General features: G+C 46.6%; 1 protein-coding gene across 1 annotated transcript in view; it reads left to right on the top strand.

Annotated features, from left to right (window-relative positions):
• rabl6a (RAB, member RAS oncogene family-like 6a) overlaps positions 1-24248 on the top strand; it is a 49855-nt gene that overhangs the window by 23605 nt on the left and 2002 nt on the right. Inside the window, exons 11-15 of the mRNA XM_084324732.1 lie at positions 17661-17823; positions 19924-20127; positions 22338-22611; positions 22956-23145; positions 23467-23525. Of these exons, the coding sequence (XP_084180858.1) occupies positions 17661-17823; positions 19924-20127; positions 22338-22611; positions 22956-23145; positions 23467-23525 (890 nt within the window). The remainder of the gene's footprint in view (positions 1-17660; positions 17824-19923; positions 20128-22337; positions 22612-22955; positions 23146-23466; positions 23526-24248) is intronic.

The following is a 24248-nucleotide window of genomic DNA, read 5'->3' on the forward strand; positions in this document are numbered from 1 at the left end:
TCAGAGTTAATTATATTGTTTACACAGTTTATTAAGATAAGGAATATCTTGGGCACCCAAGTGGCGACCCATGTAACGCGCTGCGTCGCGAAGCGGCCGACCCGGGTTCGATTCCCGGATCCGGCGTCCTTTGCCAAATGTCTTCCCCCCGCTCTGTCTCCCGTTCTTCCTCTCCCTCTCTCTCTACCGGACTGCCCGGTAGAACAAACAAATAAAAAAATCTACCAAAAACATATATATTTTTATTTTTTCGAGGAATATCTTATCTTGTCTTACACCTGTACCTCTTGAACAGGCTCCACCATGTAGTAATACATCATTTTTTTTCTAGAAACAAAATAGTGCCAAGTGACAGCAGAATCTAGGGCTGTACCCGACTCAGAGTTTTCTTAGTCAAATCGGATTCGGCAGGTCAATACAACGATTCGATGATTTGTTTCAAATAAGAAAATTCATAAGACGCTCTGGCTAAATACATTGGCATGCATTTTTGTGCTAGCATACGTTAACATACTGTTGGATTCTGGCAAACCACAATCAGCCCCTTATCACTTCTTCATCTGTTCTCACTTCTTCATCTGTTGGCCCGTGTAGTTTCTGCGTTGTGTTTTATTTCTCCGACGTCTTCTCAGGCGCTTGTTACACTGACTGTTTTTGTGCTCGTTTTTTATACGTTTTTGAATACGTTTGCTGTCCCTTTTACACATAAATGCGTTTTTTGGCGGATACGTTGTGGCCCTACTGAAAACGCTAAATTGTGTTTTCCGTTTTGGAGTAGCGCCAAAACTCGCCGACAACAGTCGTGTAATTTGCACGGAGCCGTTGTTGCGAAAACGCCCATGCGCAGTAGATACCATCTGCGTGCCCTTCCGGTGACAGCAGAGCTGTCCCAAATAGCTGCAGCTACCATGTGTTGTCAAGTTATTGTTATAAGGACCCCAGTCCAAGCTACAACAGTCTGCATTCCCTTAACAATTGTTTGTATTGAGCCGTATTGTATTGTACCCATTATGCAATATGTTAAATAAAGTTTACATCCATTCATTCTGCTAGCATTACCGATTGCATGAGCAGCTGGCTAACGTTAGCTATCAGACCCTGTTAGCTTAGAGCTCCTCTTTCAATCTTAACAAGCATTAAACAAAATGGCCCAGTCATCTATTCACCTTTTGTTTAATACACACGGCGTTGTCTCTAATGTTATCTAGCTACTGATAGCTCCCGATATCATCAGTTTGGTGCTGGCTAACTAGCGTGAGCTAACGTTAGCTTCTAGCCACAATGCTATACTGTTATAATGGCATATCCCATTCACGTTAGCATGCAGCTAACAATGTAGCTAACAAAGTCACGATCTTTTTTTTTTTTTTTTACTTTATTCTTTTAGCGTTTATTACTTTTCTGGTCAAGCATGACCGACAGATACAGGGTGAAACGGGATATAGAGCAGGGGAAGACATTCTGGCAAATGACGGCGGGTCCGGGAATCGAACTCGGAGTCCACCAGATCCGTGACGCAGCACGGTTTTCCCCGACGCAGAAATAGCGCCGAGATATGCGGTGAGCTACTGGAGCCCCCCTTCACCGATCTTTTTTGAGACTAAACTATCCGCTCTTGGTGGTCACTTGTGTTGATGTTAGTTTTGTTTCATCAACAAATGAGAGGCAGAACACACAGTGAATGTATCCGTTTGTTTATTGCACTTTTATTACACTTTGCTGAAAAAGGAGTGCTGCATTGGGTAAATAGGCAAAGATGGCGGCGCCCGCCTTGTTGACATTTTCTTTGCAGGAAGTGTATTGGCACATTCAAGTTCTGATTGGTTGAAAATTGCCTTCATGTTCGCCACCTACTGCCACCTACTGCTTTGGCAGTGTACTACATCACTGTGCTCAGGTGACGAAACGAAAGTGTGACCCACCTCCCGCTACGTTGTGGCGAAACTCATCTGAAAATGAAACGAAAATGAAACGAAAGTCTAACCGCAGCCTCATACTGGCTGTACATCGTGGTCATTCCCCTTTAATGCAATCCGTAATCATAATAATTCACACCGTCAGACATGTTACCTTTCTTGGAACCCGTTTATTACATAAACAAAAGCCTCAGATGTTACCCATCTCGTATTGTCCTTGAAAAGTCTTTGATGGAACACTAAATTCATTATTCTATCGTCTTGTCTGCTGTTAGTCCAATGGTGGCTCAGGCCTTGTCGTTAGCCAAAACCCTTCTCTGTTAGCCGAAGCTAATGATGAGGTGTTACTCCCCTCCCCCACCCAGCGAGGGTGGAGAGGGATGAAAGTCTCTGATCAACACGTGCGCTCTTCGGTGTGGTTCGTTTCTCATTCTAACTGTACCAGGAAGAAAACTATTATATTATCTTTGCCATAGCAATGACAGGCCCCACCCCTCTTCTTGTTACCATGTGACGTTGCCATGGCAACTGCTTCTAACCTTTAGTATGGTTTGATGTCAAACTCTGCATAGTTCTCTCTGACCAAATCTGCACTGTTCCCAGTCCTTATCAGTGTTTATGTTTAAACCTTGGCATGCACACACTCTCTCTCTGACCTGGCTGCTCTCAGATGGCTACAAGCAGTGTTGTCTTCGACCACAGCTATTTGACCCAGATCACTATAGCAACCGCTCAATTGTTGATATTATCCCCCCCTAGTTCTCTCTGTTCCACCCAGCTGATAATGGCCCTGTCTGCACAGTCTTGACTGGAAACACACATACAGGATAATGATGATGGTGATGATGATGATGATGATGATGATGATGATGATGATGATATTATCCTCTTAAAACTCATCTCTATATAGGTTGTAAACCAAATGCAAATCATCGATTTCCTTCAATACGTAGTCAAGTGCAACAGAGTCATATGACATTATTTTTTTTTGGAGCATTTTAAATGAATAAATCCGTTAAGACAACTGCATATGACGCCAAATGGCTGATTCCCAACAATGCATTAGCCTGCGTGTGTCGGAATCATGTCACAATAACGAGACAGTACTAGGGTTGCGGTGGTAATGTGGTCACATTTCCCATGACTAATAAACTCACGACAACACCAGTATTACTGGTGACACTGGACATTTTACAAAATGATGCTCAGTATCTGTAGAGCGCTTACCGTAATTCCTCTAATAGTAACCGGGTCTCAAATACAAGCCGGGTCTCTATTAATGGCCGGGTGCGCTCTTGAGCTAAGCAATTATAAGCCGGCCTCCTAATACAAGCCGGGTTACTAATATACTGAGCTGCATACTGAGCTAGTTACTTGATTTCACTTTGAAAACGTTGAAATGACCAGTGACCACCTGTAATTGCACTGTTTACTATTTCATACAGTACTTGGTTTAAATAAATGAACCCAGTACATTTTACTGGGTTCAAACTGACACAAAATGTTGATTTATTCATTATGATCCGTTTGAAAATTTGAAATATAGGCCTCCCTCTTATACAGGCCTCCTCCTAATACAAGCCTGGTACCCGCTACAGTTGAAACAAATACAAGCCGGGGTTACTATTAGAGGAATTACGGTACTTTGATCTATAACATTGTGAGGCTACATTGATCCACTGTGTTTAGTCTGTTTTTAATTCATTTTCAATTACTAGTATCCAATAGTTGGACAGACAGAGTTGATGTTAGGTTCTAATTTTAAAAGAAACCAACGGACAGTAATACCTTCCGTAAATTTTCTCTCTGACAGTTCAATGTAGTTGTTATTTAGTGCATCGCTCAAACATACTTTTGCTGGTCTGGACTAATCCTCTGAGCTCCTCTCCAGTCAAGCTTTCACTGATGCAGGGTTTAAATCCTTGTGTCGCCTCTAGACCCTTCTTTCTCTCCTTCACGTGAAGTTAAATCTACTCTACTACTAGAAGTGAAAGTGAAACTTAAGCTGTTCTGTACTGTGAAGTCTGCTCACGTTAGGTTTATAATGTTGTCTGACTAAGTGTTAATAACATACTTAGAACTAAATGGATTATATAAATATATATATATATATATAAATGACTGCTCGACTAAAATAATCTGTCGACTGAGGAGTCTCTGACTGTTTATTTTAATCGTTGACTTTCAGGGGGCAGCCCTAGCAGAATGCTAGAGGACCATGGTTTTGTGTTGGAAATAAGTAACCATTTTGCCTCCATGTGTGGATTCAAATCTTTTGGTTTCAAAACACCGTTTTCTTTCCGGTTTACTTACAATAGAACCCATCCAAAACTCGGGACTTGGTAAGTAAGCTGATAGCTTTACATCCACACTACACTGACAAGTATTTTATACAACGAAATTTCAGAAAATCAAACTATCCCCTTAAGTAACAGGATTCTGTAGGTAGTAGCTACTTAACTGTATACAGTGTGAATGTCGACACTGGGTGAAGAAAGCAATGGCATGCTAAGTACTTAGCTGCGACCAGCAGCTCTATAGGGCACGCTGTCCGTTGGTCGTCCCACATAATTCCCCAGCCCTAGGACGCTGACATTTTGCATGGAGGTCAAGTTTGTGTGTGTGCGTGCGTGTGTGTGTACTGTACGTGTTTACTAATGTGTTCATGCCAATTGGCTAAAAGGGGGCATAACTTCCAAATGGATTCACAGACTTGCACATGAGTTTGTGGAATGGTTGGTCAGGATCCAAAGGACAGCTGATTAACTGTTGGCAATTGGCAAACAAGTGGAGTGGCAGTGGGAGTGGCCTAGAACAAAAAGGTGCAGAACTTCTAAATGGATTCTAGTAACATGACCTTGATCATGGGGCAAGGACACACACACACACACACACACACACACACACACACACACACACCCACACCCACACCCACCACCCACCATAAGGGGATTGTGTATGTGCATGAATGTGGTCACAGCTATTGCAAATCCACATTTTTATAATTTAAATTTTTACTTTGCTGGCAAAAGATACAGTATCTCCAGTGTTGTTTTCAAGGATAATGTGATTTTGTAAACAAATCTCAAACACTAACGCTTTATTAACAGCCAAAATGTACAGCCCTAGTTGAAATACTCCAATATAAATCTGTCCCAATTCAGAAGATATATTCCCTTTCCATATGGGGATGTATCGGGGGGGGGGGGGCTCTCAACGGATCAGGATCAAGCGCCATAGCTTGAAATAGCTCCAGACGTTGGCACTCAGGACTGGAGAGCTGTGAGGACTGAATACAGATGAGGGAGAGGAGGGGACCAGGTTTAGTTCACAGCATTGTGGCATCGGGGACAGGGATCACCACCACCATCACTACTACCACTACCACCACCATTACTACTATCACTACCACCATCACTACTACCATCACTACTACCACTACCACCACCACCATCACTATTACCACTACCATCACCATCACTACTACCACTACCATCACCACCATCACTACTACCACTACCATCACCATTACTACTACCACTACCATCACTACCACCATCACTACTACATTTACATTTACATTTAGCTGACGCTTTTATACAAAGCGACTTACAAGTTCTGTACGACAGGTCATCAGGAAGGGTACAACTCTATCAGCTACCACTACCATCACCACCATCACTACTACCATCACTACCACCACTACCATCACTACTACCACTACCATCACCATCACTACTACCACCACCATCACTACTACCACTACCATCACTGTAACTGAGGGGTACAATTCCCTGACTGTATTGATAAGTATGGTATCATTAAACCACTACCGCTTTATGTACTTTAACTACTGGCCACACAGTACATGATATAGATATGATGAACACTTTCCCACCATGAAACCAAGTCCACACAAATGTATAAATCGAATATTTAATATATAGCAAAGGGTATATACAACGTTCACTTAATGACATTTATGATTTGAATGCACTTGTAAGGCAAATGAGTATTCGTAGGCAAATCAACATTGAATGTCCAATCTCTGGTTACGCAGGAAGCAAGTATACAACCTGGTTCTTTAGGGAACTATAGCGATGGTACTTAATAATTATAGCTGGATATACTAAAGGGGGTCCCGCTGGTTGTAAGTCAGTAGGGGGGGGGGGGGTTAGGAGAGCCGCTGGCGATATCCCATCTGGCCAACGATTTCTTGGGAGAATTCAGAGTGCTGAACACGGTGCCCACAGAACCTTGGTCCACAGATGAATACAGTTGGGCCCTCTTGTAGACGGTAGCTGCCGGTCCACAACGAAGAGACGTGAGGCGACCTCACTCGGGTTAGAGCGCCGTCTCACCTGGACTCCTCTCGGGGGTAGTTCCAACACTTACCAGTGTTGGCTGTTATCCATGGCATAATCAAAGCACCCAAAGCAAGTAGATAATCCAAGCCGTGTAGGGCTCGCCGTCGTCCGGGTAAGGTAATCCAATGTGCAGGTCCACTCGTCCTAGCCCAGAACTCCTCGGATGAAAGCACCACACGTGGTCTGCCCAGCCTGGTTAAGACTCTAGATAACGCGAGGAAACGATGGGGGTACTGCTCACTTTATAACTCTAACCGAACGATGCACCATACATAATAGACTATTATTAACTTAATAGAAATACGTCCCACTCGACGGTATAGTGCCAAACTATGACAATTCAACTATTAATCCACACGATGTCTCAATGCCATTCTGAGGCCAAGTTGACCATACTGCACCACACGTGTATCGTGGGTGAGGCTTAACGTCTTGCCACTAGGTTGGAGGGTAAAGAACTAAGGGCTAAGGGACTAAAAGAAAGTTCTACTTTACTATATATATATATATGCGCTGTGAACAAATAGTACCATTCGTATTTCGGCAGACGTATTCCTACGCGGAACCGGGGCTAGTAACGACATGTTCGTCGGCACGATTGAACTTGAACCAAGGGGCTTGGCTGCTGGCGCCAGGTTCTTGTCCAATGAGAGAATGAAACTATTATGGGCTGTTAGTAGACCAAAGGGATATTCAGTGTATATGTACAAGGAATATACAAGGGATATCAAACGATATACAAATACTATTAAATATATATCCATAAATAAATATATATATTCGGTTTAATCTGATCCTTCACAACAGCCGCCCCCTAATTAGTCCCACCTAATTAGCTAAGCAGAGACAGATTAACCGCACTGTCTACCACTCAAGGTTCGCTGTAAGGGTCAGTCAACTCACAAAGTCGTGGGGTCATGGTCGTCATCGATAGTGTCTGGGAGTCTGGGCAGTTCTATTAGCCTCGCCACGGGTCGTGTGTAAGTTCGCCCTTGGACGAGCACCTCAGCTGCTCGGACCTTGCCATCGGCACCGGTGATCACTTTGCTTACGCGGCCAGCCGGCCACATAGCTCTGGGTAGTGACTGGTCGATAATCATGACGACTGTTCCTTCTGTCAAATTGTCTCTCTCTTTTACCCACTTCTGGCGGGTCTGTAGAGACGGTAGGTAGTGGAGTAGAAAGCTGTTCCAAAACTTGTCAGCTAGTACTTGACTGTACCTCCACATTCTTCGGCCGTTCGCTTCTTCAGGCCTGTACATTGTCTGGGGTAGCGCGGGGTCCAGCCGCCCCATCAAGAGTGTGTTGGGGGTGACTGGGTCGACATCTGCTATATCACTGGAGACGTAGCCGAGGGGCTTGGAGTTCAATACTCCCTCGATCTCCGTGAGGACTGTCATTAGGACTTCTTCCGCTACAGTCTGGGCCCCAAGCACGGCGTACAGGGCTGTCTTTATAGAACGTACTTCTCGTTCCCAGGTTCCACCGAAGTGGGGTGCGTTCGGGGGATTAAACTGGAAGTCAATCTGGGATGGAGCGAGGTGGGTCTTAAGTTCTGGGCCCATAGCTTGGAAGCTCTCTCTCAGCTCTCTTTCTCCGCCTTTGAAGTTTGTCCCGTGATCAGACAACAATGTAGACTGTTTTCCTTTCCGTGATGTGAATCTTCGGAAGGCCATAAGGAATGAGTCTGTGCTCATGGTTGGAAGGAGTTCGATATGTATCGCTCTGGTGGTCATGCATTTGAATACAATACCCCACCGCTTCTCGGTTCCTCTTCCTTTCTTTATATACAACGGGCCAAAACAGTCCATGCCTGTGGAGTGGAATGGCTTGTCGCCGAGTCGGAGGCGACAGGGAGGTAGGTCAGCCATCCGGGGTATGCTGGGCTGCGCGCGCCACTTTCGGCAGTCTAGACAGGTTCGCTGGAAGCGTCGCACTGCTTCTCTTCCTTGAAGTATCCAATAGCGACGTCTGATCTCCGCGAAGACTCTCTCTGCTCCTGCGTGGTGTACATCCTCGTCGTATTTCTTTATGATCAGCTCTGTGACCTTGTGTCGGCTGTTCAAGACTATCGGGTACTTAACGTCATCCGGTAGATTGGAGGCCCTCCGCAGACGACCACCCACTCTGATGAGATTATGGGCGTCGCTCTCGGGTGCCAGGTGGAGCAATCTGCTGTCTGATGGGACGGGCTTTCCTCCCTGTAGACAGTCTAGCTCGTCGGGGAACGAGTCTCTCTGGGCTCGTTGTAGTAGAAGAAGTTCTGCTTCTTCGTAGTCAGCTGCTGAAATGTCGGCAGTGGGCTGAATCTCTGGGTGGTGCCGCAGAAATGTCTTTAGTTGCGCACTCTGTAGGGTGAGGCAATCATCTATGTTGGGGTCTGTGGAGGCGACTGTGCTCAGTCCACAGAACATAGGTTTCTTGTTCTCAGCCTCCTCTTTACTCGCCTCCCGTGGGGTGGGCGTAGGCCACTCTTCTTCCGGGAGCTTGAGGAACTCTGGTCCGTCACTGTAGATGTTGTGACGGGTGAGGTCATCTAGGGACATTCCCCGGGTGATGACGTCAGCTGGGTTGTGTTTGGTGTCCACATACCGCCAGCTCGCTGCTTCTGTTAACTCTTGAATCTCTGTGACTCTGACTCCCACGAAGACCTTGTATCTGCATGAATCAGACTTGATCCATGTGAGTACTGTCGTGGAATCTGACCACAAGATTGTTCTGTGCACCGGAATGGTGAGTTCACGTTGGATTAACGTGGCTAGATGCGCTCCTGCTAGGGCTGCGCAGAGCTCTAGACGCGGGATAGATTGTTGCTTTCGTGGGGCTATTCTTGAGCGAGCCAGGATGAAGGCGGTGTGTATCTCTCCTCCCTTCTCTTGGGCACGCAAGTAGGCCACTGATCCATAGGCCACTTCGGAGGCGTCGCTGAAGACGTGTAGATCCATCTTGCATGTCTCTGGCCTCACTGTGGGTGGGAAGTAGCTGCGGCGTATATTAACGCCTGGGAGTGAGCGGAGCTCCGTCTCCCACTCTCTCCATGTGGAGGCAAGGGGTGCGGGTATTGGGTCGTCCCAGCCCTGGTCCTTGTCCCATAGTGCTCGTACAATCATCTTTGCCCTGGTGGTGTAAGGTAGAATACATCCCAACGGGTCATATTGTCTGGCGAGTGTTCTGTACACACTCCGTCTGGTGGTCGGTATCGCCGTCGACCTTCCCTGCTCCGTGGTCAGGGGTTTGTGTCTATAGTGGAGCGAGTCTGTTTTGAAGCGCCAGACTAGTCCTAGTGTCATTTCTTGGGCTTCTCCTGGGATTGTCGCCATCCAGGTCTCGCTGCTGGCAGCCTTGTCCGCGGGGGAGAGGCTGCGCAATACGTGCGGGTCGCTGCTGGCCCACTGCCTGAGATCAAAGCCGCCTTTGATCAGGGAGGCGCGTAGCTTGAGTAGGAGAGCCTCGGCTTCTTCTTGGGTCGAAACGCTTTGTAAACAGTTGTCCACGTAGAAACTGTTCTTCACACTGTGTCGGACCTCTTCATCTGCTGCTGGGTCCTCTGCGACGTGTTTCTGCAGTGCAAATGTAGCACAGCACGGGCTGCATGTGGTTCCGAAGGGGAGGACTTCCCATTGGTAGATGGCTGGGTGCTCATCTCCGATCCTCTCTCTCCATAGGAACCGCAGTAGGGGCTTATCTTCCTCCACTAGTCTCACCTGCAGGAACATCCCTTTGATATCCCCGCTGATAGCCACCTTGTCCTGGCGGAAGCGTAGTAGCACGCCTAGTAGAGAGGGGCCGAGTGTGGGGCCGGGCAAGAGCTCTTTATTCAGATTCTGGGATCCGATCTGGTAGCTGCAGTTAAACACAATGCGATCCTTGCCGTTGTGGTGGACCTTGTGGTGCGGCACGTACCATGATTCGGTCGTCTGATCGGCCTCTTTAATGTCAATCTTCATTACGTGTCTCGCTGTGATTAGCTTCTCAATCTCAGCGCGGTACACACTCTCTTGAGCGGGGTCTTTGGCTAGGCGCCGCTCTGTGTTCAATAGATACCGCTCCGTAGCTTCTTTCTTTGCGTGAAAGGTGGGCATTCCCTCTCGCCTCAGGAGTGGAGTTGCGTATCTCATCACTCCGCTGACTGTGACTCTCTTTGTCCCTTGCTCGAGGAGGTTTATGGCGTAAATGTCTTCTTTAGAACGAATGTCTTTCTTTTCGTTCTTAAAGGGCATTGTCTCTAGTGTCCATAGCCTCTCGACATGCTGCAGGAGAGTGGTGTCTTCTTCTGTCACTCTGGAGTGGAGGCAGCTAGTGGCTGCTGTTCGGTTAAGAGATTTAGCGAGGGGGCCTTGTAGTGTCCATCCTAGGCGGGTCTCGACTGCTGCAGGACAGCCTCTGGGTCCTGTATGGACCCGGTCTATCGGGACTATGAGGTCTGCATGGTCGGAGCCTATCAGCAGGGTCGGGGTGGCGCCGTCTATGAGCGGGATAGGTAGTTGACGCAGGTGCACATAATTATCCATCAGCTTGGCGATGGGGTAGGTGTACTGTGATAGTCCTATTTCTTGGCTGGTGAAAGCATTTGTAATCCTATACCGTCGCTCTGGCTGCCCGCTTGCTGCGATAGTGAAGGAGACATTCTCGCCCTTTATCGTCTTTAAATCTTTTCTTATTGTCCGAATCGTCATTTGGTTCTCGCTCCCCCGCAGTCCCAGCTGGGCCGCGGCGGACGCGAGCAGGAGGGTCTTCTCTGACCCGTCATCAAGGACGGCGTAAGTGTCCATGACTTTATCTTGGTAGCTCAATGTTACACGGACTACCTTTAAGAGCACTTGGGCGCCGCTGCTGCTGGCGGGGTCAATGTACATGACACTTGCCTTGGTGCTGCTCGATGGTGCAGGTGCAGGCTTTCTTCTGTTACTGTCGTGTAGGACATCTAGGTGGGCTCCGTCACACCGACTGCACCTCTTCTTTAGGCGGCACTCGGCTGCCATGTGACTGCGCGCACATCGGTAACAGCGCCTGTTGGACTTTATCCATTGACTCACTTCTTCTGCATTCATCTTTGTGAATAGGTCACATTGTGACAGCCAGTGTTCCTTCTCGCAGTACGGGCACACCATCTTCCACTTCTCTTTCCTCGAGGGGGTACTGTGGTTCTTACTGGTCGGTACTGATTCTGATTGGTGCATGACAGTCACCGATCTTCTTCCATCGTTTATTCTCCTGGGTCCCTCTCTGGAGCTTGGTGTGCTCCGCACGAACGTATCCAGTCGTAAGCTGCTGACTTCTCTCGCCAGGAAGTCGGCTAGATCGAGGAGGGATGGTTCGGGACCGTTAGGATCACGGTGGTCTCTCTGCCGCCTAAAGCGCTCTTGTCTGGCGGGTGGCAGCTTCTCTAAAATCCTCTCGACGTTAGAGTTGGCGTATAGCTCGTGCATACCCTTTTCTCGTTGCGCTCCCAGCATCCCTACCAGGGACTGCACTCTTATAGACAGGTCGTCTAATGAGCGATTGTCTGTTGCTGGGGGTAGGCGGTCAATATGCCTTATCTCTTGGATTACGTAATCCCATATACGTCCATATCTCTGGTCCAGCGCTGCTAGAGCCGCGGTGTATGGGGTCGTAGAGGTGGCATAGGCTAGCGCTATATTGTGCGCTCGGGGTACTTTCAGGTGCTTCAGTAATATTGCATACTTGTGGCGTTCATCAACGACATCCACCATCATTGTCTCTAAGCACATTCGGAGCTCCGTGTACTGTGCCCGATTCTCATGGGTGAAGTCTGGAATGGTCGGTGTGCCAATGTATGACGCCGTGGATGGCTGATACATCGGCGAGCGTTGGGGGAGAGGCCTCCTAGGCGAGTCTCCTCTTGCGCCTCTCTGTGGGCTGGTACCGGCAGGGTACCATGGCCCGCTGGTCCAGGTGCTATTCCTCGGGGCTGGTCGTGCGTCATGCTCACCCGTGAATAGAGTCGGGGGTCTGTAGCGCAGCGCCGCGGGGGTATAGCCTGGGCTGTACTGGACCTCCTGGTCCGGTGGAGTACTGTGCTGTCGTCGGGCTTGGTTCTCCTCCTCTCCCTCTTCTTCTTCTATCAGGTCCTCTAGATCCTGTAGTCGTTTATTTAGCTTCTCCGCAGTGTATGCTGCTCCTTCCTTGTAGCTGGGTCTCGCTTGGACCGGTCGGGGAAGGGGGTCTGCGGGGGGTATAGGCTTGGTCTGTTGGTCAAGTTCAGGGTCGCTTGCTCGGTTAGGAGACGCTGCCCTTGACTGTTGTCTCGACGAGTTCCTTGAACCCCTGGCGGAGGGAGAGGGTGTTGCCTTGAGGATCAGCTGCTCCATTAGTTGCGCTTGTAGCTTGTCGCGCTCGGCTTGTAGTCTGTCGCGCTCGGTTTCGCGCTGGATGAGAGCGAGGTCGCGCTCTGCTTCTCTTTGGGCACCGGCAGCGGCACGCTGGGTGTCTGCTCGGTCTCTTGCCATATTCTCTTCCGTCTGAAGGCGTCTCATCTCCAGGCGTATGCGCTCTTCTTCGCTCCGTTGCTGTGTCTGGAGTCGATCGCGTTCACCCTGAAGTCGATCGCGTTCACCCTGGAGTCGATCGCGTTCGGTAGAGGCTGTCAGGCTGACGAGGAACGCCTGTGATAGCATCCTCTCCGCTTCGCTGGGGGAAGACGGTTGTAGAGGTGAGCCGCTCCTGGCTGTACTCGTTGGGGAGTCCTGGAGCTCTATTTCCTCGGCGCTCTCCTCCTCTTCTTCCGTGCAGAGTTCTCTCTCTGTAGGGTTGTCTTCCTCCCGGGGCTGGTCGGGGGCTACTTCTTCGGTATTGGCGGGGGGTAAAGGCATGTCAGCTCCCTCCTGGTCCCCACCGTGAGCTTGGTCAGTTACATTAGAACCCACTAGGGCCTCTGTGGTCGGGGTAACCTGGTCGTTAAGGTCAGACATAATTTTACTTTCTACTTTTACCGCGTTTACCGTCTGTAGAAGGCTAGGTAGTTGACTGACAGCGTAATCCTCTAAGTACGGAGGTGGCTGTCGTCTGCGCCGCGGGCGTTCTACGTTAGGAGGACCGTTTCGTGGAGTGTTCATCATAGGCCATTTCAATATTAATAACACTATATTAATATTACACTAGTTACCCTCCGGCTCGAAGGACCAATTGTAACTGAGGGGTACAATTCCCTGACTGTATTGATAAGTATGGTATCATTAAACCACTACCGCTTTATGTACTTTAACTACTGGCCACACAGTACATGATATAGATATGATGAACACTTTCCCACCATGAAACCAAGTCCACACAAATGTGAATATTTAATATATAGCAAAGGGTATATACAACGTTCACTTAATGACATTTATGATTTGAATGCACTTGTAAGGCAAATTAGTATTCGTAGGCAAATCAACATTGAATGTCCAATCTCTGGTTACGCAGGAAGCAAGTATACAACCTGGTTCTTTAGGGAACTATAGCGATGGTACTTAATAATTATAGCTGGATATACCAAAGGGGGTCCCGCTGGTTGTAAGTCAGTAGGGGGGGGGGGGTTAGGAGAGCCGCTGGCGATATCCCATCTGGCCAACGATTTCTTGGGAGAATTCAGAGTGCTGAACACGGTGCCCACAGAACCTTGGTCCACAGATGAATACAGTTGGGCCCTCTTGTAGACGGTAGCTGCCGGTCCACAACGAAGAGACGTAAGGCGACCTCACTCGGGTTAGAGCGCCGTCTCACCTGGACTCCTCTCGGGGGTAGTTCCAACACTTACCAGTGTTGGCTGTTATCCATGGCATAATCAAAGCACCCAAAGCAAGTAGATAATCCAAGCCGTGTAGGGCTCGCCGTCGTCCGGGTAAGGTAATCCAATGTGCAGGTCCACTCGTCCTAGCCCAGAACTCCTCGGATGAAAGCACCACACGTGGTCTGCCCAGCCTGGTTAAGACTCTAGATAACGCGAGGAAACGATGGGGGTACTGCTCACTTTATAACTCTAACCGAACGATGCACCATACATAATAGACTATTATTAACTTAATAGAAATACGTCCCACTCGACGGTATAGTGCCAAACTATGACAATTCAACTATTAATCCACACGATGTCTCAATGCCATTCTGAGGCCAAGTTGACCATACTGCACCACACGTGTATCGTGGGTGAGGCTTAACGTCTTGCCACTAGGTTGGAGGGTAAAGAACTAAGGGCTAAGGGACTAAAAGAAAGTTCTACTTGACTTGCGCCATATATATATGCGCTGTGAACAAATAGTACCATTCGTATTTCGGCAGACGTATTCCTACGCGGAACCGGGGCTAGTAACGACATGTTCGTCGGCACGATTGAACTTGAACCAAGGGGCTTGGCTGCTGGCGCCAGGTTCTTGTCCAATGAGAGAATGAAACTATTATGGGCTGTTAGTAGACCGAAGGGATATTCAGTGTATATGTACAAGGAATATACAAGGGATATCAAACGATATACAAATACTATTAAATATATATCCATAAATAAATATATATATTCGGTTTAATCTGATCCTTCACAACAATCACCATTACCACTACCATCATTACCACCATCACTACTACCACTACCATCACTACCACCATCACTACTACCACTACCATCATCACTACCACCATTACTACTACCACTACCATTACTACCACCATCACTACCATCACTACTATCACCACCATCACAACTACCACCACCATCACTACTACCATTACCACCACCACCATCACTACTACCACTACCACCACCACCATCACTACTACCACCACCATCACTACTACAGCACCACTACCAGCTCGACAGCTCAGCCGCGCTGGCACCTCGAGAAATTCCCCCAGGTGACGTCACAGAGAGGAGAGCAGACTCTTATTTCCTCAACCGTTTCTTCAACTTTCCTCGAGTTGGGCTTCTACTGCAGTAGTGTAGAGGAAATATTGTCTGAATTTCGCTAGATGTCTACTCTCCTCTCAGTGACGTCACCCAGAGGAATTTCTCAGGGTGCCGATGCAGCTGAGCTCTCGAGACACGGAACACGTTGGTGAGCTACTTGTCCCACTATATCGTCATGTCCTCCTCACAACAGAGCGCCAAGTGCCCCTTCAATGAATCCTTAAAGGCTGTATCCCTTTAAGGAAATAACTGCACCTTATTTTAGTGTATGGTATAGAAGTGTCAAGAGAGACCAGGGATATCAATGAGGGATTTGACAGATTTTTTCCTTCCCATGCGATTAAGGGAATCTATGTGCACGAGGGGAATCGCCCACATGGAACATAGAACGTTGAAGATGCAATTGAATTATGAAGGGTTATATTTTTTTCGTTTCCCAGGAGGAAATGGGCCTGAAGGACCTTGTGGCACACTCACAGGTGAACTAGATAACTGAGCAGATGAGGGCCGCATGTGAGATTATTGTTAATGAAAACCTGATAAAAAAAACTCTTTATGTCACACAGTATGTCTTCAGGCCTGTGGGTAATTTATCATCACTACCACCATTACTACTACCACTACCATTACTACCACCATCACTACTACCACTACCATCACTACTATCACCACCATCACAACTACCACCACCATCACTACTACCATTACCACCACCACCATCACTACTACCACTACCACCACCACCATCACTACTACCACCATCACTACTACAGCGCCACTACCACCACCATCACTACTACCACCACCACCATCACTACTACCACTACCACCACCATTACTACTCCCACCACCATCACTACTACCACTACCACCACCATTACTACTACCACCACCACCATTACTACTACCACCACCATTACTACCACTACCACCACCATCACTACTACCACTACCACCACCATCACTACTACCACTACCACCACCATTACTACTACCCCTACTACCACCATCACTACTACCACTACCACCACCATTACTACTACCACTACCACCACCATCACTACTACCACTACCATCACCATCACTACTACCACTACCATCACCATCACTACTACCACTACCACCACCATCACTACTACCACTACCACCACGGTTTGCTCTGCGCCACTGGCTGCTACTGCATTGCAGAGTTAAGAGAGGGGAATGGGGGGGGGGGGGGGCAGTTATCTTTCATGTAAAACTAATAGATAGATGGGCACACATACAGTACCTGCAGTATGGTGATTGCAATGGAATGATGTGTTGCAGTGTTTGCTAATACCCACAACTGACAGGAACTCAAAAGCAGTCCATTCTAGAATGCTGGTTTGCTTGTTTTCCTGTCACAATTATACCATCTATATTGAATCTATATTAAAGGAGCACGCCAACATTATGGGACATGGGAGTCAGACAAGAAGATACCAGATGGATACCAATTTCAATACCAATAAGGGCCTTAAAATGAACAAATACCAGTCTTTGTTGCGCTTCTCTGTCAGAGAGGGCCATCCAACTTGTGTCGTATCAATCGCTTTATCCAAAGCGACTTACAAGTTCTATACAACAAGTCAGCAGGAAGAGTACAACTCTGGCAGCTAAGGGTAACTAACACTGTTTGTCAAACAGTGTTGAACTTGAGTGTATAGTAGTTGTAGCAGATATCATCCCCCATCCCATGGCTATGTGAAGGATGGGAGATACTACTGCCACGGGAGGAGAGGAGAAGCAATTGCAGCTGATTAGGACTGATAGAACACACCTGTGCACCACGAGATTACCCACATCCCACACGCACACACACCAGACACACGTAACATAAAACACTAGGACAGACAGAGTTTAGTTGAGAGGAGGTGAGGTAGGAGCGAAGTACGGAGAGACAGATTGTTATTACGGAGTTTTGTGAGGTGATAGGTAGTGGAGAGAGGTGAAGGCGAGAAGGTGTTCATTGTGTACTGGACCCTAGACTGGCTGAGAAACCCCCTTGTGTACTGACCCTAGACTGGAAGATGACTAACAATTTTGTACGAGAGCCTGTTTTGTGTTTTTGACCTTGGACTGTATTACGACCATTCTAATTGCCCATCGGACTATATTCTGCCCTATTCAATAAATATCCTTTATTGATTGAAATTGCACTTGTGTGGACAGTTGAATTTGTTTGTTTTTTAACCGTCACGAGTCTGAACACCACCAGGCTCATCACATACAGTAGTATAGACATATTAACATAGTAGGTAGGTAGGTAGTATTATAGGCAAGGTAGATTCCTTAGTAGCAAAGTACACAGTACAATGTTTCTTTTAATAAATGTGGACTATCCCTTTTAAGGGGACATTTGAGTTAATTTAAGAATGAGCTTAAAGTGTAATGTTTGTAGCAGCTATCTTCACCAGCAGCACCACCTTAATTCCCCCCATCCTCTGTCCATAGATGGCCCAGGTCCAGATGGCAGCCAGCCCAGGGGAAATGTCCAGAACCTGGATGACTTTGTTCCAGAGGTGGGAATGGACAGGAGTTTCCTGGACGATGGAGCTGCTGCTGCAGCCAAAGCCAAGGAGAAGAGTCGGAGGGCAGCTAATATGGACAGTGACAGGTTGGACTGGGTTCTAATATGGACAGTGGCAGGTTGGACTGGGTTCTAATATGGACAGTGACAGGTTGGACTGGGTTCTAATATGGACAGTGACAGGTTGGACTGGGTTCTAATATGGACAGTGACAGGTTGGACTGGGTTATAATATGGACAGTGACAGGTTGGACTGGGTTCTAATATGGACAGTGACTGGTTGGACTGGGTTATAATATGGACGGTCCATTCTCACCTAAACCACCCTAGTTTTTCTCAGCTTACAGTGAGCTGTAGGAATATCACAGTCCAATTCTAACCGTGGGATGAATGTTGCGGATCCCACTGAATCAGTCAAGATATAGTAGAGTCAGGCATATTATGGGTTTTCGGAGAGGCTTATGGTCCTTAAAGTCACCAAATGTTATTTCTAGTGCGTCTCCCATCCGGCTGACTTCTTGCTGAATGACTATGGAAACTCAATTCACCAGTTGACATGTTTCGACAGCAACAGCAGGTGCTGGTCCCTTGAAGCCAATGTCATTGAATCTATTATCAAATCGGCATCACATGAATCGATTATAATAGATTTAAATTTAATCTGGACCTTGTCGGTGCCGATACCCAGTCCTGTTCTGAGACAATCAACATGATTTTTAAGTGAACCGGTTTGATAAAGCGGTTGTCTCAAAAGTATGACAAAAACTTGAGACTGCGCATAAATCAAGGTTTAACAACGTATATTGTAAATTATATATATATATATATACAAACAAAGGCATGGAGCTTCAGCTTGATGACCCTCCCAACTCCTAAGAACTAAACAGGAAGTTGAACCGGCTGGGCGGGAGGCCGTCACGCACTCTACAGGAAGAGACATGTTGTAAGGTGGATCTCTGCGTGTGGCAGGATTGAAGGGTTGCAGAGAGGGGAGAGACCTGGTTTCACTTCCCGGTCTCACTAGAATTCCTCTGCTTAGAATCTAGGTCATCCAACTCCTTAAAGGGGCACTTTGCCGATTTTCAACCTTAATCCTATGGTTCTGTTGTGAGGAGGACATGACCAACGTGTTCTATGTCTCGAGAGCTCGACAGCTCAGCCGCGCTGGCACCTCGAGAAATTCCCCCAGGTGACGTCACAGAGAGGAGAGCAGACTCTTATTTCCTCAACCGTTTCTTCAACTTTCCTCGAGTTGGGCTTCTACTGCAGTAGTGTAGAGGAAATATTGTCTGAATTTCGCTAGATGTCTACTCTCCTCTCAGTGACGTCACCCAGAGGAATTTCTCAGGGTGCCGATGCAGCTGAGCTCTCGAGACACGGAACACGTTGGTGAGCTACATGTCCCACTATATCGTCATGTCCTCCTCACAACAGAGCGCCAAGTGCCCCTTCAATGAATCCTTAAAGGCTGTATCCCTTTAAGGAAATAACTGCACCTTATTTTAGTGTATGGTATAGAAGTGTCAAGAGCGACCGGGGATATCAATGAGGGATTTGACAGATTTTTTCCTTCCCATGCGATGAAGGGAATCTATGTGCACCGAGGGGAATCGCCCACATGGAACATAGAACGTTGAAGATGCAATTGAATTATGAAGGGTTATATTTTTTTCGTTTCCCAGGAGGAAATGGGCCTGAAGGACCTTGTGGCGCACTCACAGGTGAACTCACAGATGAGGGCCGCATGTGAGATTATTGTTAATGAAAACCTGATAAAAAAAAAACTCTTTATGTCACACAGGCCTGTGGGTAATTTAGTCAAACCAAGAGTTAATAGAGGATTTTGAGACATCATTGTGGATGGGGGGGGGGCTAATATAAACATTCAATACAGACATAAACTTTGCTTTATAAAAGAGGTGTATTACTTAAAGGGATAGTTCAGATTTTTGGACATTAAGTTGTATGAAATACTGTCCAGTAGTGTAGTGGATGTAAAGCTATTAGCTTACTGAGTCCTGGGGTTCTGGCGAGCAGGGCTCAACACCCAGGGGGACTGAATGTGAACACTGACCAAAGATAGTGGGAGAATGAAGAGTGACAGTGTTGTAAGTCTTCAGTCCACTGCTGAGGACCAATAGGAAGTGAGATTATTATATGACAAGATGATGTCCTCTTGTCCCCCAGTGACGGGGAGGGCAGAGGAGGGAACCCAATGGTGTCTGGGTTCCAGGACGACTTGGACCCAGAGGAACTGTGTCGGTCTGAGACCAAGGCAGCAATCGTCCCCAGTATGGGCATCACCCTGACCAGTGACGAAGAGGAGGAGCCGCCCAAGGCCTCTAAAGGAGCGACGGATGATGGAGATCTGGGTCGAGGCCTGGGACTGAGGTAACAGGAATGTAGGGCTGCAACGATTCGTCGCCGATGATGTCGACCACGAAATGTTGTGCATATACATTTGTTACTTATGTGCCGGCTTTGCGGTGGAAATGCCAGACGTTCAAAGTCATAACCTGCGCAACGTGTAATCTAACTAGTGCACAATTAATCACGTTCAAATTATGAATAACTTCTCTTAAACCACTATTTGTGATTCTGCTTAGAGCCAGGACTCTACGGTGCGCGTTTCGCTCGCATTTGATAACTTCTGTGTTTGTCAACCCTAGCTGCAACAGTGAGGAAGGGGTGGGGCTGAGCCTGATACGCTGAGAGCCCCCCCCCCCTCTCTCTCTCTCTCCCCCCCTCTCTCTCGCTCTCTCTCTCTCTCTCTCTCTCTCTGTACGTTCAATGATTTCAGAATCCGAAAGTAGTTTACACATACAAGGAATTTGATTTGGTCATTTTTGGTGCGACATTAACACATTGGACGCCAGACCCGAGATAAGTCGGGTTAACTCGCCATCGCTTGAGCGCCAATCGCGAGAAAAGTCGGGTTTTAATCGTTATTTCTTTTATTAGCTATATCCATTCATAATTCATCCATCCAGCCTGATGTTATCATTGGGAATGGCTCTGAGATCGCAAACGGCCAATACTGCCGCCTAACGCCTTGCGGCCGGTATTGCACATCATTGGAATCCCTATGGTTTGGGCTGTGCATCGATCTACGAAGTCCGGTCCAGGTTTTCCTTCTTGGGCATGGGTAGCGGTTATAACACACAGTTTGGGGACACTGGACACCGTGGATTCATGTGTTTTGGTTGATAAACGTTGGAAAGACGACCGCGATCAATATTTGGAATGGCGATCAGGAATTGGATTATTCTTTGTGCAGTACATCAGATATGAGGTAAGGACTCTATGTTACCAATCTTGGGTTGATTCGATGTTTTTTTTCGCAGCGAACACAATGTGTCTGTGTGTGTGTGTGTGCCTGCCGTTGGTTGCGACCAAAGCACGGAGGAGCGACTTTTCCTCCCCCGCTTCCGTGCGTGCATGATGAAACATAATACCGATAATCTAGCGTTTATATCAGAACGATTCATAAATCAAGCGACAAATGGCACGATTTCTAAGGAAATGCATTGAAGCGCCGTTTGCTGGAGTTTATTGGGATTCGACAGGATCACTCTAAAACTATATTCATATTCACCACGGTATAAAACGGAAATGTATGAAAAAATTATCTGTTTTTTGCATGTTGACCGGAAGAAACTCACTGACAATCGACGTGTTTATTAGATCCATAGCTATAATATTTAATATAGTTTTTAGCCCTGCAAACACCGCACCCACCCCTATTATTTAAAGCGATGGCCTTCTTACCACAAGGTAAACAGCGACCTCTAGGCACTCAATGAGTTAACGGACAGACAATTACGGTAAAATAAAATAACATGGAATCATTTATCGCTTTATTGCTACTGGGCAGTCCAGTAGAGAGAGACAGAGGAGGAATGGGAGACAGAGTGGGGGGAAGACATTCGGCAAATAACGACGGGTTCGGGAGTCGAACCCGGGTCGGCCGTGTCGCGGCTGAGCACGCTATGTGGTTCGCCACTGGGGCGCCCCAAGGGTGTTATATTATTTCAAGATAATAAAGTAGCTATAATGAGTCAATAGATAAAAAGCAGTAATGTCATGTAGGTTACTCACCCTACTCATGTACAGTAGAAATACACACTACACAGCATTTACAGACATAAATAAACGTCATGGTTCATCAACTACCGATCGATAAATCGATAATCGACAAAAGAATCAACCGATTAATTGATAACAAAATAATCATTAGTTGCAGCCCTACAGGAAAGACACAGGGAATTCTCACCAGTAGCCTTTCAGGTGTGGCCGTGGTCAGATGTGCTTGATGGAATTTAAATTATCAACAACCAATTGCAATTTTGAACATTGGATGATGATTAGATGATATAATTGTTGCAATCATTTATCCTTTGAAATAAGTGATGCGACTTCACTGTCATCTTGTTATCCTGGTAGTTATAATGACATTCTGTTTGCTTATCTCACCAAAGATTAATCGTTTACAAATCCAGATACATTTAATTAATCAATCAACCAAGCAACCAATCAATCAATCAGTAAATCAGTAGCCTCTCCAATTGCCTCTCTAATTTAACACTTTTGTCCATGAATAGATCCACTTCGAATGGGGTGAAACCGGCTAAAAGAAATGCTGAAATGAAGAAACCCACGGCCCTAAAGATGCAGCCTGTGTCTCTCCTGAATCCGCCCCCAGTGTCGGTGCAGCCCAAGCGGACGGGCAAGAAGAAGGGAGCCTCTAAAGGGGACGGATCCTCGGACAGTGACCCTGTACCACAGCAGATCTCCTTTGTCATGGACGACTTTGAAAGCGAAGAAGAGTCTGATACTCCCAAGAAGAAGAAGGTTGGCTGCTCAAAGAAGAAGAAGGTTGGCTGCTCAGTGTTTCTTCTACCTCTGTTTTTAGTTTAATGTGATCGTTTCTGTTTCTATTTGGGCATCTGATATGGACTACTGAATCATCTGCACCTTTATATATTTTTTTCTCATATTTCTATATTCAGAGTTAATTATATATATTTACGCTGTTTATTTTTTCTCTTTTATATTCAGATGAATTTTTTTTGCCTTTTATTTAATCTACTATTACCCTGCACATACCTGTACCTCCCCTCCCCCCTCCCCCATGTTGCTATGACGCCAGAATTTCCCCAAGGGGATCAATAAAGCAATATCTTATCTTAACCAATTTCGTAATTCTCTCCAACCCACAGGAGCCGTCGGCATTACCAGAGGATATGTCCGACCTCTCAGACGATAGCTTTGTACCCAGGAGGGCGGCTCCACACCCTCTGAAGGCAAACGTCCTGTCCTTCAAGGGTCAGCACAATGACTTGGATCTTTTTGGCTTTGGAAACCAGGAGGTGGTGCCCAAGAGCAAAGACAGCAGCGAGGACCAAGACGGTGAGGTTCAGAATCTGAGTGGACAAAAGAAAGCAACACACTATTCTCTTTATTTAGATTTTTTTACACATTTGTAACAATCTGTAATCTTTATTATTTTATTATTATTATTTCTATTATTATTGATCTCCAGGCTCTCTATATTGGTATCATACATAATGGTATTATAAAGTAAGTGGTGTGTTTTAGTTTGTGTATATCTATCTCTAGTGTCTTTCTTTCCTTCCAGTCTTTTCATGTTCTAGTATGACTTTCTTGGGCCAAAGTTTGTTGTTTTGTTTTTTTGTTCAAACATTCTTCTTCATGGACTTGGTCTTGCAGATGGAGAAAGCAGACACTCTACAAAAGAGAAGAAGAAAAAGAAAAATAAGAGCAAAGAGGTCAGTCGCTTTGTTACCTTGTCTATACCCATCGTTCCTGAGGGTAACATGAGACCACGTCTACCCGCCCTCCCTACTAGGGATGGGCATCCATTTTCCAATATGTCAATAGTCGTTAAATTATATTAACACTTTAACCGCCGAAAACGCCGGAACTCGTCATTCCCCGCCATGCTCATTCCGCCGAGGACGCCTTAACTTGTCTTTGATGTCAATATTTCAAAAATCTGTCATCGAAATCATATTTCCTTTCCGGGGCCCTGAGACACAAGTGTGATCTCCTCTCAACTCTCTAGCGGTTCAAGAGCGCCATCTGGTGACCGATCGGCAGATCGCCAACCGGATATTAACCTTTGAACCAGTAGTACTCATGCAAATGTGGTCCGGCCACTCTCTATAGCTCCCGCGACTCCATCTTGAAACACTGGATAATAGATCGCTCGCCCTAACTCAATAAACAACGTTATTTGGACGTATATACTATTATACAACCTGGAAATGGATCGGGCATTTCTACATCCCATAATCGAAAACGGTCTACTCCACGCTGATCGTCCAACGGCGCGAGGAACATACGGTAAGATTCAGCGTTATATTCTAACGTGTTCAATATAAACTGCTATGATGAACATATGACCCACTCTGGATGAATCATCTAACGTTGCCCACGGAATTATAAACGATCCCCCGCCCATCCGGTCATCATCAGATCATACGTAGATC

This window comes from Notolepis coatsorum (assembly GCF_963971535.1).
Source record: "Notolepis coatsorum genome assembly, chromosome: 11".
NCBI lineage: Eukaryota > Metazoa > Chordata > Actinopteri > Aulopiformes > Paralepididae > Notolepis > Notolepis coatsorum.